General features: G+C 39.7%; 1 protein-coding gene across 2 annotated transcripts in view; it reads right to left on the bottom strand.

Moving 5' to 3' along the window:
- CSGALNACT2 (chondroitin sulfate N-acetylgalactosaminyltransferase 2) overlaps positions 1-14,934 on the bottom strand; it is a 45,765-nt gene that overhangs the window by 6,222 nt on the left and 24,609 nt on the right. For both annotated transcript variants that reach the window (XM_025397845.1, XM_025397846.1), the window contains exons 5-7: positions 13,429-13,607; positions 10,381-10,475; positions 1,744-1,825 (exon numbers count right to left, since the gene is read on the bottom strand). In XM_025397845.1, the coding sequence (XP_025253630.1) occupies positions 1,744-1,825; positions 10,381-10,475; positions 13,429-13,607 (356 nt within the window). The remainder of the gene's footprint in view (positions 1-1,743; positions 1,826-10,380; positions 10,476-13,428; positions 13,608-14,934) is intronic.

Raw genomic sequence — 14,934 nt, 5'->3', positions numbered from 1 at the left:
CACTGCAGCAGTATTTATAATAGCCAAAAAGCAGAAACAACTCAAATGCATATAAACTGACAAATGGAGAAACAAAATGTGGTATAACCACACAATAGAACATTTTCTATAAAAAGGAATGAAGTACCTAACACATGTCACAACATGGAAGAACTTTGAAAACATTATGTAAGGGAAAGAAGCCAGTCATAAAAGGCCACATGTTGTATAATTTGCTTTCTATTAAATTCCCAGAAGAGGCAAATCTATAGGAAGTAGACTTGTAGATGCCTAGGTTTGGAGGAAAAGAGGGTTGGTGGGATATGAGGAGTGATTGTTAATGGGTATGGGGTTTCTTTTTGGGGTTATAACGCTCTAAATTTGATGGCGGTGATAGCTACATGACTTGGTTAACTGTACATTTTAAATTGGTAAATTTTATGATATATAAATTATATCTCAATAAAATTGTCATAAAAGAGATAAGGAACTCAAAGCATTTAACATACTGCTGAAAAAAATGTACACAAATCTATTTTTGAGGAATAGTGAAATGCTTCTTGCTTAACTAAGCAAGAAATCAAGGAAAAGAGCATCAGTTTAATTTAACGCCCCTTTTATTGTTATTTCCTGATTTTCCATTATTCACGTGTTACAGTGATAAGGAGACAAGGAGGGATTTCCAAAACAAAAGGTTGATTATAAAAACGAGCGTGATATGGACCTAGAATGTATATAAAATATATTCTATGACTTCTATGCTGTAGAAAGGTAGCTAGCCCTAAATGAATCAGAAGACATGGAATTAGGTTTCAGCCTGCTTTATTAAACTATTCTTTGACACTTTATTTTTTGATGGGTAAGACTGAAGCCGGGGGCTGGGCATGGTGGCTCATGCCTGTAATCCCAGCACTTTGGGAGGCCAAGGTGGGCAGATCGTTTGAGCCCAGGAGTTCAAGACCAGCCTAGGCAATAAAGTGAAACTCCACCTCTACAAAACAAATACAAAAATTAACTGGGTGTGGTGGCGCATGCCTGTGGTCACAGCTACTTAGGGACTGAGGTGAGAGGATCGCTTAAGCCTGGGAGACAGAGGCTGCAGTGAGCCAAGATCGCACCACTGCACTTCAGCCTGGACAACAGAGGAGCACCCTGTCTCAAAAAAAAAAAAAAAGAAAGAAAGAAAGAAAGACTGAAGCTGGCTTGGAGGATGGTTAGAACAAATTATTCATGGGCCATCTTTAGACTTAGGGGAATGCACGACTAAGGTGTGATTCCAAGATGCTAACTCCAATCAGTGCTAGAGAGAGCAGGTCTTCTTTCATTTGTATTAAATACTGGGATTTTGTGTAACAGTTCACTAGACAAGTAAAGGAGGTTTCATCTCAAAAAAGTGTGAAAGTCCTTGGTTTAGACAACCAAGATTACTTCCGACTGTAACAACCCATGGGCAGAACAGTAAAGTTATAGAGAAAGCTTTTGTAAGAGTACTCTAAACAACTGCAAATACAGGTAACAAGTTAAACAGATATTTTTAAAAACAAGTGTTTTGATTTTAAAAGCACAATATTATACTTTATGACCTTTTTTCCTAGTCAAAACATTAATTATAAACTTACTTTGCCTTTTGTATATCCAGTTTCTCTTTTTAGCTAACCTTAGACACTCATAATTTAGTAGGAAAACAGATCTGAGAACTTTTAGCAAAATACTATTAAGTCTGGAATAAATAAAGTCCTATCCTTAAATGTAAAGTATACTTACCAATGGTCAGGAAATCTGATCGATACTGACAAGTCATTCCAAAGCCAAAATCTCGCCAAAAGCCAGAATCCTTTTTATGAACCTTAGTTAAAAAAAAAAAAAAATCAATTTAATTCCATAAGAAGCAGAAGAAGTTTTAATCAATGATGAAACAAATTATTTTCTAATGTATACTTTTTTTCCTGTCATTTATGTGACTAAGGATCACATGCACTTATGTTATTAAATCTTTACAAAACAAATAAAAATAGAACTCAAAACCTGTACAAGGTGCAAGCTGAGGTTACTAATAATTAGTGCAGTGCCTGACTTCAAGGGGCTTACATTCTAGGACAACAGTTGCATAAACAAACTGTAACACACATGATCAGCCTTACACAGTAGACCTTTTCTGGTGCCTACCCAGCATCCATTCCCCCAGCCCCCTTCCTGATTGGTACAGTTTTGTTCTGGTAATTACCTGGCCCTGGGCAGCCCATGAATTCTGGGAAGCTGCTGTCACCAGTAGATTCAGAGTGGGCCATGAGTCTCTATACTAGTGAGAGAGTCTCACCCCACTTACCATAGGAACTGGCTCACTAATAGGTATTTGAAAAAAGTCAGGCCAAGTAGGTAAACCAGGGGGGTTGTTGGGAACTTTGGAAAACAAAGCTCCCTCGTTCTTCTAAGAGACTCCTTAGAAAGGACACTTGGTCGTAGGGCAGGGTCAGCAAACGATGGCCTCTGGCTAAATCTGGCCTGCTGCCTGCTTTTGTAAATAATTTTAGCGGAACATAGTTGTGTTGATCTGTTTACAAATTGTCTATGGGTGCTTTCACAGTGCAGTGGCAGAGTTGAATAGTTGCAGCAGAACTGTATGGCCTATAAAGATTAAAATATTTCTTATCTGGCTCTCTACAGAAAACATTTGTTGACCTCTAGTGCAGGATGCAGCTATGAAGCTTGGAACTGCCAAAGTCCTTTTCTACCATGCGAGAAACCAGCTTTAATATGAAGCTGTCACCACTGAAGTCTAAGTAGAGAAAGAAATATAAAACCAGGGCATTGATGACACTGAGTCCTTGGAATCACTTCTACTTACAAGTTGAAGCCTGATAAACCTCTTATTTTATTCATACTTTCAACAAGTGTTTAATCTTTTGGATATGGTTCTAGTAACTGGGGCTTAGCAGTGAACAGAGGTGACAAAGTCCCTGCCTTCAAAGCACCTTTGTTTGGGTGGGAAAATAGTAAATAAATAAATATACATTTTAGGTGGTGATACATGCTACAAAGAGGCAACAGCTATAACTAGGGATGGAAAGTTGCTAGTGTATGCTATTGTGGTATGTACAGAAAGCAAAATAGTGTATGGATGTGGAATGTGGAAAAGATTTAAGTCAGAGACTTCACAGAAGTCCGCAAGTGATTGAATGGGCAGGAGTAGGGAGTGAAGGAGAAGGATCAACCAAGACAATAGCAGGTTTCTGTCCTGAACGGTGAGTATGTAATGGTGAGTGAAGGAGAAGGATCGACCAAGATGACAGCAGGTTTCTGTGCTGAACAGTGGGTATGTAATGGTGCCATCACCAAGATGAAGCCCAGGGGAAGGGGAAGCCCAGAGAGGAACAACATGGAGTTGGTTCTGGCCATAATGAATCTGAGTGATCTGTATGGCCCCTACACAGAAATTCCTGCAGATAGCAGGAATATCAAGGTCTGTAGAGGGGACAAATTTTGAGAAGAGTGGGCACAGTCTGAAACTGCTGCTGTACAGAATAGGAGACTCAACAGGAAAACACAGAATGAACCAGGCAGCCCTGAGGGCTCAGTTCAGACTGGAGCTGATGGATGAGGTTGGCATTTTTCTTTTCCATTTGTTTTTCTTTGAGCTGAGGGGGAGAACTTCTTCCCCTTCTAGAATGTAAAGCTCCCTGAGGGGAGGACTTGTGGATTCTGTTCATTGCTCTATTCCTAGCACCTAGAACAATGCTAGGCACATGGCAAGCTTTCAATAAATACATGTTGAATAAATAAATATATAGAGAGACAAAACTTTAGTGGCAAAATTATGACTAGACTCTATTATTATTATTTTGAGATAGAGTCTCACTCTGTTGCCCAGACTGGACTGCAGTGGCACAATCTTGGCTCACTACAACCTCCGCCTCCTGGGTTCAAGCGATTTCCGTGCCACAGTCTGCTGAACAGCTGGGATTACAGGTGTGTGCCACCACACCCGGCTAATTTTGGTATTTATAGTAGTGACGGGGTTTCACTATGTTGGCCAGGCTGGTATCGAACTCTTGCCCTCTGGTGATCCACCTGCCTCGGCTTCCCAAAGTGCTGGGATTACACATGTAAGCCACCACTCCTGTCTCTAATATTCTTATCTTTGTTAGAATATAACTGTGATACAAAGTATTAAAAAGCAAAACACCCACTTTGACATCTCTACATCATGCCAATTCTGATTTTATAAGTACTATAACTTTGTAACTTAGTTTCTCTAAAAATTCTTCAAATATTATCAGACTTGGAGAAAGGAATCATTGGTTTTGTTTGATTTTTAAAGCAACACATTTTCACAGAGGAAAGTAGAAGGAAACTCAAATTGTCCATAATCCTCATTGTTAATATTTTCTTGCACTGTTTTATCTGGCCTCCTAAGCATGTGGGAGATGCAGTTATCCACACATAACCTAGATACCTAAGCCTTGGCCTCTCACAGAATGCCAGATCCCTCAAGCCAGCTAGCAACTTGGCACCTCCCCTTGGATGTCTGATAAACAACACATGCCTACTACGGCTCCAGGTGAATCCTGATCTCTCCTCTCCCATTCCTTTCCTTTGCTCATTTCCTACATCTAATCCAACAGCAAGCTCTGTCAGCCCTATCTCTGAATCATATCCAAACCTTTCTCCGTAACTGTAATACACTGTTGCTCAAGCCACAATCATCTTCACTTGTCTACTGTGAAAGCCTAAACTGGCTGCTGCCAGCCAGAGTAACACACAATCCATTCTCCCTGCAAAGGCTTTCCAACACACTTAGCATAAAATCCCAACACCTTCCAGAGGCTTAACAAGCTCTACATGCCCTGGCCCAGCTATATGACCCTCACCGGCTGTGCTCCAAATACCCTAGGAAATCCAGTAGCTGTTCTTTCTGCCTGAAACCACTATCCCCCAATCATAGCCTAGCTGGTTCTTTCCTGTTCTTTGGACAGCTCTGCTCAGCTTTATCTCAGAAATGCCTTTCTGATCAAACAAGTCACAGAAACCACGGAGTCAGTCTTGGCAACTCAGTCTGTTTTAATGATTCACATGGCACGTATTATCTGATTTTACTTTCTGTCACCTCCTAATAAATAAAGGTCCTCACGAGCAATAGCCATATCTGTTAGGGTCTAGATGTCAGGGTGCCAGTGGTGGGTAATGCCTGGCATCAAAGGGACCCTCAATATTTGATGAATTAATATAACAGAGGCAGTGTGTGCAGTGGACAGGAGTAGAGGCTGTGGAGCCACATCACCCGGGCTCCTGGGCCTACCCAGGCCAGTGTGCACTTGGGACAGGCACTCGACTACAGCACAGCTGTGACAAAGGGGGCAGTAATAGTACGTACCTCAGAGGTTGTTAGGAGGATTAAATGAATTAATGTGTAGGCAAAACAGAACAAGTACCCTGCACATAGTAAAGGGTTCATAAAAATATTAGCTATTATCATCATTCAAATGTTACCTAAAATATAGATAAGCTATTTCCCACTTTTTAGCTTTACAGTTTTCTCTACATTTACATTGCTGTATTTACATTTCACATTTTCCTCGATATGCAATATCCACCACAGAATGCACCAGAATTCAATTTATCCTTTTATTATTAGTTTTGCTTGCTTTTTTTTTTTTTTTTTTTTTTTTTTTGAGACGGAGTCTCGCTCTGCCGCCCAGGCTGGAGTGCAGTGGCCGGATCTCAGCTCACTGCAAGCTCCGCCTCCCGGGTTTACGCCATTCTCCTGCCTCAGCCTCCCGAGTAGCTGGGACCACAGGCGCCCGCCACCTCGCCCGGCTAGTTTTTTGTATTTTTTAGTAGAGACGGGGTTTCACCGTGTTAGCCAGGATGGTCTCGATCTCCTGACCTCGTGATCCGCCCGTCTCGGCCTCCCAAAGTGCTGGGATTACAGGCTTGAGCCACCGCGCCCGGCCTGCTTGCTTTTAATGTTATCAATTTATGCATATTACTATCATGTAGCTCGATTATTTCCCCACGAGAGACTGCTGGGAGTGGAAATTACTGGCTCGGAGGGATGAATCTGTTTAGAACTTGACCCAGAGAACTGGCCTGAATCCCCAACAGGAGCGATGGAGGAGCTCCCATCCCCCAGCCTTGCTCGCACGGCTTTCCTTTTTAAAAGCAGTGACCTAACAGCAGAAAAAAAGCATTATACTGCTGTTTTAATTTATTCCTAGTAAGGCTGACTATTTAAATGTGGTGAAACTAGAACTTGAAGTGCTTAAACTGAAGTTGCTATGCAACACCTAGAATGAATCGGCATTCAAATCATACTTCTACAACCCTCCAAGCCAGGCAAGAATATTAGCATGCTTTGGCCGGGTGGGGTGGCTCACGCCTATAATCCCAACACTTTGGGAGGCCGAGGCCAGCAGAGCACAAGGTCAGGAGTTAGAGACCAGTCTGGCCAACATGGTGAAACCCCGTCTCTACTAAAAAAACAAAAATTAGCCGGGTGTGGTGGTGTGCGAATACAATCCCAGCTACTTGGGAGGCTGAGGCAGGAGAAACGGGAAGTCAGAATTTGCAGTGAGCTGAGATCGCGCCACTGCACTCCAGGCTGGGCAACAAGAGCGAAACTCCGTCTCCAAAAAAAAAAAAAAAAAAGTATTAGCAAGCTTTTACATTCCCTTCACACTTATATGTTGACTTTATTTACCTCTTCTTGTTTGCTTTCAATTAATATATAACCTTTTATTTTGGAATAATATCACTTGGTTAAGGTGTCTGCTGGGTTTCTCCTTTGAAAAGTTTGTTTTTTCTTTCCATAATATATTCTTTGAAAGTGAGTCCCCTAGTTCCATCTACTGGAAGAGAGAGTATCTACATAAGTTATTTGGAATTCTGTAAGGAAGATTTGTCTTTTCTTTCTTATCTAGTCTAGTCATTTAATATTTATCTGCTCATTCACTTACTCATTTATATCTGTGTAGACTCATGGCTATTTATTTGATGCTTTGGGTTATAATCCAGGTCATTGTTCAGGTTGTTCCAGTTTGGGCACTGGGAGCTCTTTCTGTTGGCTCCTGCCCCCTTTGACACACTCCCCCTGTCTTTTTGTTGAGTGCTTTCTTACTTTCTGGCGCTGTAAGATGCTCCAGGGTCGTCTTGTATATTTTTTGCCTCTGCCCTGGAATCAACCATTTCTCCGTGGACCTCTGGCTCCTTTGACTGGAGAACAGTATTGGAAACTAAGATTTGGAAGCTGAGTGTGCTTGTTACTATTAGGGTGTCACTGGTTCTAGGCCCTTTCAGCTGACAGTTAGGTAATACACACATAAGTATACCATGCACATAACCCTCTGACATCTTAATCCCAAATTGCTATTAATTGCCTTTTTATTATGTCAACATAACTATTTACACTATTACATCAACAAATGTTTAGACTTAATTTTTTTGTTGTTCACTACTATTTATTCTCAAGTCCTCCTCTCTCAATGTATACATTTATCATTTTGCTGGACTTGATTAAAAAGATCTGTGAGAAATAAATTCTGAGTCCTTGAAAGCTCAAAAATGTCTATTTTATCCTAAAATAGTAGGTCAAATATTAATTCTAGAATCAAAGTTACTTTTCCTCAGGATTTTCATAGCATTGCTTTATTGTTTTCTAACACCAGTGTTGTCAAAAAGAAGGCGAATGTCAATCTGATTGTTACTCCTTTGTGAACAAGCTGGGTTTAGATATTTTTAGTGTCTCTGGAAGCTATTAAAATTGTTCCTTTACTGTTGTTCTCCAAACACCAGAAGATTTGTTTCTGCTTAGCTCTGGAAACTTTTCTTCCATTTCCTCCACTCAATATTCTCTCTTTTCTGAACTCCTATTGATAATTTGGGAGCTTCTGGCTTGATTCTCCTTGTCTCAAATTTTCTCTCATGTTGTCTCGTGAACTTTACGTGTTCAGTTGGTTTGTCTTCCAGTTTACAAATTTGGCTCACCTGTAACCATTCTGCTATTCAGACCATTTACTGATTTTTAAAATATTTTCACAATTCCCAAGTTCTGATTTTTTAAAGCAACAAATCCTGTTTTATGAACTTAACATTTTCTCTAATCTCCCTAAAGATATATTTTAAAATTACTTTCTGTCTGTATTCACACACTCATGTGTTAATTTTTCTGTGTATTAACACTTGGTCCCTCTTTCACACTATTGTTTTTCCTCAAATGTTTAGTTAGTCTTGGTTAATTGCTACTCATTTTTGTTTCAAGTGTTGTTCGGAAGTCCACGGCTGTTAGCTAAGATTAAAATGGCCTATCTCCAGTCACAGTTAAGGAGGGCAGAACAGGGTCTCAGGGGAAATGTGCTAACAGAAGCTCACTTTTGTAGTCTAGGGGCTCCCTAGCCACCCCGACCAGCCTCTCCAGCCCCAGGGACCACATGCACTGCTTTAGACTGAGGGTCAATCCCTGTGATGCCTGCTTCTCAGCACACCTAGAGAAGCATGTTTACTCCAGGCTCCCTCCATTCTGTCTGCCATGAGCTCAGAGGATGCAAAGCAGCCCCATCTTCACTCACTGTTCTCTTGAACACGTTCTAGTCTGTTCTCTCCTCCAGAAATCTTATGCTGCTATCATCTTACAGAAAGTTCTCAAAACTTATGGCTGCTAACACCTTCTCTCATTTTCCAGTACTAATGTACTCTTTTCTTTAGAATAATTCACTGTCAGATATGGCAGATGTGGGTGCTCAGTTTGCCATTTTGAACCTATTTATATTTATATTCATAATACTGGCGTACAGATAAGATAGAGGGGTGTGTGTGTGTCTGTGTGTACTATGCCAAGTGTTGATATCAGGAAAATGGTGGCCTCATAAAATATGTTAAGTACATCATATGGTGCTAATATTACCTGCTCTTTGAGAGTTTGGAAAAGCTCATAAATTAAAACATTGTATTTATGTACCTACAGGGTAACTTTTTGATAACTGTTTTTTAAATGGCTCTTAATTTCTTCAGAGCTTCCACCTCTTTTGTTTTTTTTTTTTGAAACGGAGTCTCGCTCTGTCACCCAGGCTGGAGTGCAGTGGTGTGATCCTGGCTCACTGCAACCTCCGCCTCCCAGGTTCAAGCGATTCTTTTGCCTCAGTCTCCCGAGTAGGTAGGACTACAGGCTTGTGCCACCATGCCTGGCTAATTTTTGTATTTTTAATAGAGATGGGGTTTCACCATATTGGCCAGGCTGGTCTTGAACTCCTGACCTTGTGATCTGCCTGCCTTGGCCTCCCAAAGTGCTGGGATTATAGGCGTGAGCCACCATGCCCGGCCCACTTCCACCTCTTTTATTCATAAAATACTAACATGAACTTAGCCTGTGTTCATATTTTATAAATTTTCAAATCTTTCATTTTATTTAGAATTTAGAAAACTTACCCTATAAAATTGATTTATCTCAATGTTTTCACTTTCTAATTTCCAATGTTTTCCTTTTTACCCAAAATGTGTCTACCTTACGATTAAATTTTTTGTACATAAACATAAGCTTCTATATTTCTCAATCTATTTTTGTTTTAACTTCTGCCTTTATCTTTATTGCTTTCCTTGAAGTTATTTTTCTTTTTTTTTTAAACATCTTAAAGTGACTTCTTAATCATTTCTGCTTTTTCTTAGTATTAACAATAAAGGATTACGCTAAAAGCAATTTGGTATTCTGGACTTGATTCTGAAACAGAAAAGGACGTTAGTAGAAAAACTGGTGTAATCCTAATAAATCTGTAGTGTACTTAGCAGTAACTTACCAATATTAATTTCTTCACTTTGACAAATGCACCATGGTTACATAAGATGTTAGCATTAGAGGAAACTGGGTGAAGTATGGAACTCTCTGTACTATCTTTGCAACTTCTCTAAATCTAAATTATTACAAAATAATGTTTATTTAAACATTTAAAAAAGTTTACATAAGCTTAGCTTTGGCAATAACTGTAAGTTTTGATATATGGCATTTATATTCCATGACTTTCCAAGTAATTTACCAGAGTATACTATTCCCTCTTATTTAGCAAAGTAGATTTGTATTTCTAGTTAGTAGGGTTTTTAAAATCAAATTTTTAGTATTAGTAAAAATAAGCTGGCAGAAATGACTGTACAATTTCCACATTCTGGAACATGAGGTTTTCCTTTATGACCTAAACTCTGCTCCCCTTACACTTAATTCTGAAACAATAAATGTGAAAAGCATTTTATTGGTGGTATAAAGAGAAACTATGGAAATGTGTTTACAATAACTACAGTTTTTCTTTAACACTTTGCTCATGGGAATACAGTTTTTTACTGAAACTTTGTTTTCTACTTACACAACAAACATCTAGAAAAGATCTTTAGAGTCTTTCATAACTGAAAATGTGAAAGTCTCACCAGCTGCTGCTCCACAGGTGGTGGCACTTCCTGGTTGGCATAAACAATGGCAGGATTGTAAAGACTGAACACCACAGGGTAAAACACCTTCTTACCTACAAATTAAAATATAGGTTTGTAACATACAAAGAAGTTATGAAGAACTGTTCCTTGTTGCAATATCTATTAAGTTTTATCAAAGTCTTTCTTATCATAGAAGATGATTTTATCTATATTTTTAAATATTCAGGCTACAGAACATCATGTTAATTTGATGAATATGATGATTTTGTAACATATCAGTAGGTTAACTACAACCTTACAAAAGAACAGAGGAAAAAACAAACTAAAGGGTGCTTCACATTTATTCCCTTTGACTTTGGGGAGATATGTATTCATTACCTGAGTCATTTATTACTCATTATTTCATCTAATCAGTAGTAATAAATGTAGATTAACCTCTGATAATCACTATGAAACTTAGAAATGTCTGTTAAATCCACCCTTCAAAAATGAATCATTAGAAAAAGTAAATTAAAAAAATACTGTACAATGAATAGACATGCAGAGAATAATTAAAATATAGAAAAAATCTGAACCAAAATCTGGAAAAGTCAGGAAGATAAGGATTAAAATTACCTGATATAATAGCCCTTGGAGAAGACCCTGTCATCAGCATTCAAACTGACTGATCTAAAAGGATCATAAAGGCTAACTAGCCCATCTCCATCAGTAGAGTATGGCTGGCTTCAGTCAGATGTGATCACATGAAGTGTTCAGTGATTATCAGGAAGTGTGGGAGTAACATGGCAACCTTTTTATTACAAGATCCCTAGCAGATGTTCATTCTACCGTTGTTCAAATACATTTAGGGATGGGGAGCTCAATTTTCCAGAGGCAAATCTATTTCTGGATATAAAATATTTCTTTTAAACTAAGCAAATATGTCTCCTTCAACTTTCACATTTTGCATTTCATGCTGTAAAATAAACCTAACCTTCATTTATTCATTAGGTTCAGAGAGTTCCTGAAAACTCTCTCTAACCTAATTAATAAGAAGGCAATCATTTGCATATGAATAGTTCCACAAAAAAAAATTTGCTATTAGATTCTTTAAAAATTTTTTATTTTTATTTTTTGGGACGGAGTCTTGCTCTGTTGCCCAGGCTGGCGATCTCAGCTCATTGCAACCTCCGCCTCCCAGGTTCAAGCAATTCTTCTGCCTCAGCCTCAAGAGTAACTGGGATTACAGGAGCAAGCCACCACGCCAGGCAAATTGTGTATTTTTAACAGAGATGGGGTTTCACCATGTTGGCCAGGCTGGTCTCGAACTCCTGACCTCAGTTGATCCGCCTGCCTCGGCCTCCCAAAGTGCTGGGTTTATAGGCATGAGCCACCACACCTGGCCTCTTTAATACTTTTAATTCTTTTAAATGAGCTAAAAAGCATTTACCTACTGTGCCCAGCCAAAAATTTTATTTTTAAAGATGAGGTCTCGCTATGTTGCCTAGGCTGGTCTTGAACTCCTGCGCACAAGTGCTCCTCCTGTCTCAGACTCCCAAGGTGCTGGGATTAAGGTGTGAGCTACTGTGCTCAGCAGCGCCCCCACAATGTTTTTCTAATTTACTAACAAAAATGGTGTACAACATGATGTTTTGCTACATTCATGTATTGTGAAATGACTAAATCAAGCTAATAACCATATCCATCACCTCACATAATTAACATGTTTTTTTTTGGTGGTAAGAACATTTTTTTTAATGTTACTGGCTTAGCAATTCGTAAGTATACAATATATTATTATTAACTATAGTCACGTTTGTATAATAGATTTCCTGAACTTACTCATCCTGCTGAGATTCTTTAATGCTTTTTTTTTTTTTTTTTTTGAGATGGAGTGTCGCCCTGTCATCCAGGCTGGAGTGCAGTGGTGCGATCTCGGCTCACTGCAAGCTCTGTCCCCTTGGCTCATGCCATTTTCCTGCCTCAGCCTCCTGAGTAGCTGGGACTATAGGCGCCCACCACCACGCCCGGCTAACTTTTTTTGTATTTTTAGTAGAGACGGGGTTTCACCATGTTAGCCAGGATGGTCTCGATCTCCTGACCTCATGATCCACCCGCCTCAGCCTCCCAAAGTGGTGGGATTACAGGCGGTGAGCCACCGTGCCTGGCCTCTTTAATACTTTTAATTTTTTAAAATGAACTAAAAAGCATTTAAAATTTGATTTAAAAAAATGTCATCTTCTCATTAATTTTTTTTTTTTTTTTTTTTTGAGATGGAGTCTCACTCTGTCACCAGGCTGGAGTGCAGTGGCGCGATCTTGGCTTACTGCAACCTCTGCCTCCTAGGTTCAAGCAATTCTTCTGCTCAACCTCCTGAGTAGCTGGGACTACAGGCGTGTGCCACCATGCCTAGCTAATTTTTGTATTTTTAGTAGAGACGGGGTTTCACCATGTTGGTCAGGATTGTCTCAATCTCTTGACCTCATGATCCACCTGCCTCAGCCTCCCGAAGTGCTGGGATTACAGGCAAGAGCCACTGCACCCAGCTATCTCATTAATTTTCAAAAAATATCTACAACTTAAAGCAAAATATAGTAAAATACCTCAAAATGCAGTCTGGAGACCAAGCACTACCTGCATCTAGACTTCCATGTGAGTGTGTGTGCACACATGCACGGGGGTATGTTTGCATGTATGGACACCATATGCCCAAAGCTGAGTGCTTCAGACTCACACACATCTCCATACCATCTGCTTAGCTCTTTTTCGACCTGCATTGCTCCTGCCTCATCAATTTGTAGATATCCTGTTCCTCTGCATTTCTTTATTTGACTTCAAATGTAGTCACTGGAAGTTGGACCCAAGAGAACAAAGGATATGAATTTCAAAGGGTCAAATTTTCAATTTCCTATTTAGTATTCCAGTTACATTATGCCTAATATAACTTAAAAAAAATACTGGGGTTTAACTGAAACTTCTCCCTCAAAATCACTTGATTCAAACTATAGGACATGCCGACACTGTTCTAAATTCTATAGTCAGCTCATCTACCAACATTTTACGCACCTGGCTCAGCATTTAACCGGCAGCTGTTAAGGAATTCGGCTGAGAAATAGATATCAACATCACAGAAAAACATCAAGACCTCTCCCTTGTCCCAAGCTCGGGCACCCACATTTAGTCCTCGTCCACGATTAAATTCTTCATTCAATGAGACCAAGGTGTAATTGTGAAAATTAGACTCACTATGAGGAAAGCACACACAACAAATGATAAGTCCCACTTAAAGTTACCAATTTTCTTCCTTCAACACAGCTTACAAAATATGTTTTACACTTCAAATATTTGATTATATTGGTTCTACATTCACACAGGGAAAGAAAATCCCAGCTTCATGTGTATGATTATCATCAGGGAGAGATATTCACCAAATGCCCACATTTGAGGCACATTTTGGTGGTATGAGGCTCCAAAAGTGTTAAAGTGGCCACTGCCCTTTGGAATCTTAAACACCTTCTGGGGAGATGAAAAATAGCTGTAATGTCTGTTAATAAATAATGCATTCTAATTAGATAACACACACAAAGATCACTCTCCTCCTGCATCTGTTGGGTCTTTGCACACATGTCCCCTTATCAGAGGGATCCTCCCTAATACTACTTGAGAAGCAGCTCCGACCTCCCAGTCCTTCATCTCCATCCTCTTCCTCAGCTGTTTTCCTTTATATTGTCAGATATGTTTGTTCCAGTGTCTCTTCCACTCTGTGGGAGCAGGGATTTTGTTTTGTTCATTACTACGGACAGTGTCCCCTGATAGAGTAGGAGTTCAATAAATAGTTGCTGAATGAATGAATGAACAGCAGTTCTAAAAAATACATCGCTCATGTCTGGAGTAGTTAAATAAGATGTTAGAAGTGGAACGTGAGTTATGCCTTGGTTAAAATGTTGAATTCAGTGGTGAGCGTAAAGGTCATTCAAGAGAATTATTCCCAAAGGCAAAGAGGTAAGAATGTAGAAAGCATTTTAGAGAAAAGGGATCAGACAAATCAGATTGGTACAAAAGGACCCTAAAATGGGAACAGTGAGATAAGGGTCAAAGGAATCTTAAAATGGGAACAATGAGAGAAGAGTCAGACAGAAGAGTACCTCCCATGCAAGGTTAAAGAAATCGGTCAGTATCCTAAAGGTAAAGAGAATCAGCAGGGCTTTTCTGCTAGGGCAGTGGTTCTCACAGTGAGGCCCCCAAACCCACAGCATCAGCTTCCCGTGGCAACGTGTTAGAGAAGCAAACTCTCAGACTACACCCAGACCCACTGAATCAGATGCTAGGGCTGGAGCCAAGCTTCTACATTTTCACAAGTCCTCCTGGTAACTCTGGCACTGAAGTTGGAGAACCACTTACTGCAGCCTAATCAAAAAAGTAACATTTTAGGAGGATTATGCTTACAACAGTACAGAATGGGTAATGGAGAGATGGAAAAAAGGCTCAAATAGTGCATGGAATGGACTCCAAGTGCTCTGAGTGCCTAAGACTCTTTCCCCCATCTTAAGGATTATCAATCTCTCCTCTGTT

Source organism: Theropithecus gelada, chromosome 9, assembly GCF_003255815.1.
Source record: "Theropithecus gelada isolate Dixy chromosome 9, Tgel_1.0, whole genome shotgun sequence".
NCBI lineage: Eukaryota > Metazoa > Chordata > Mammalia > Primates > Cercopithecidae > Theropithecus > Theropithecus gelada.
Note: the sequence above shows the minus strand (reverse complement) of the source record. Positions and strands in the feature narration are given on the sequence as shown.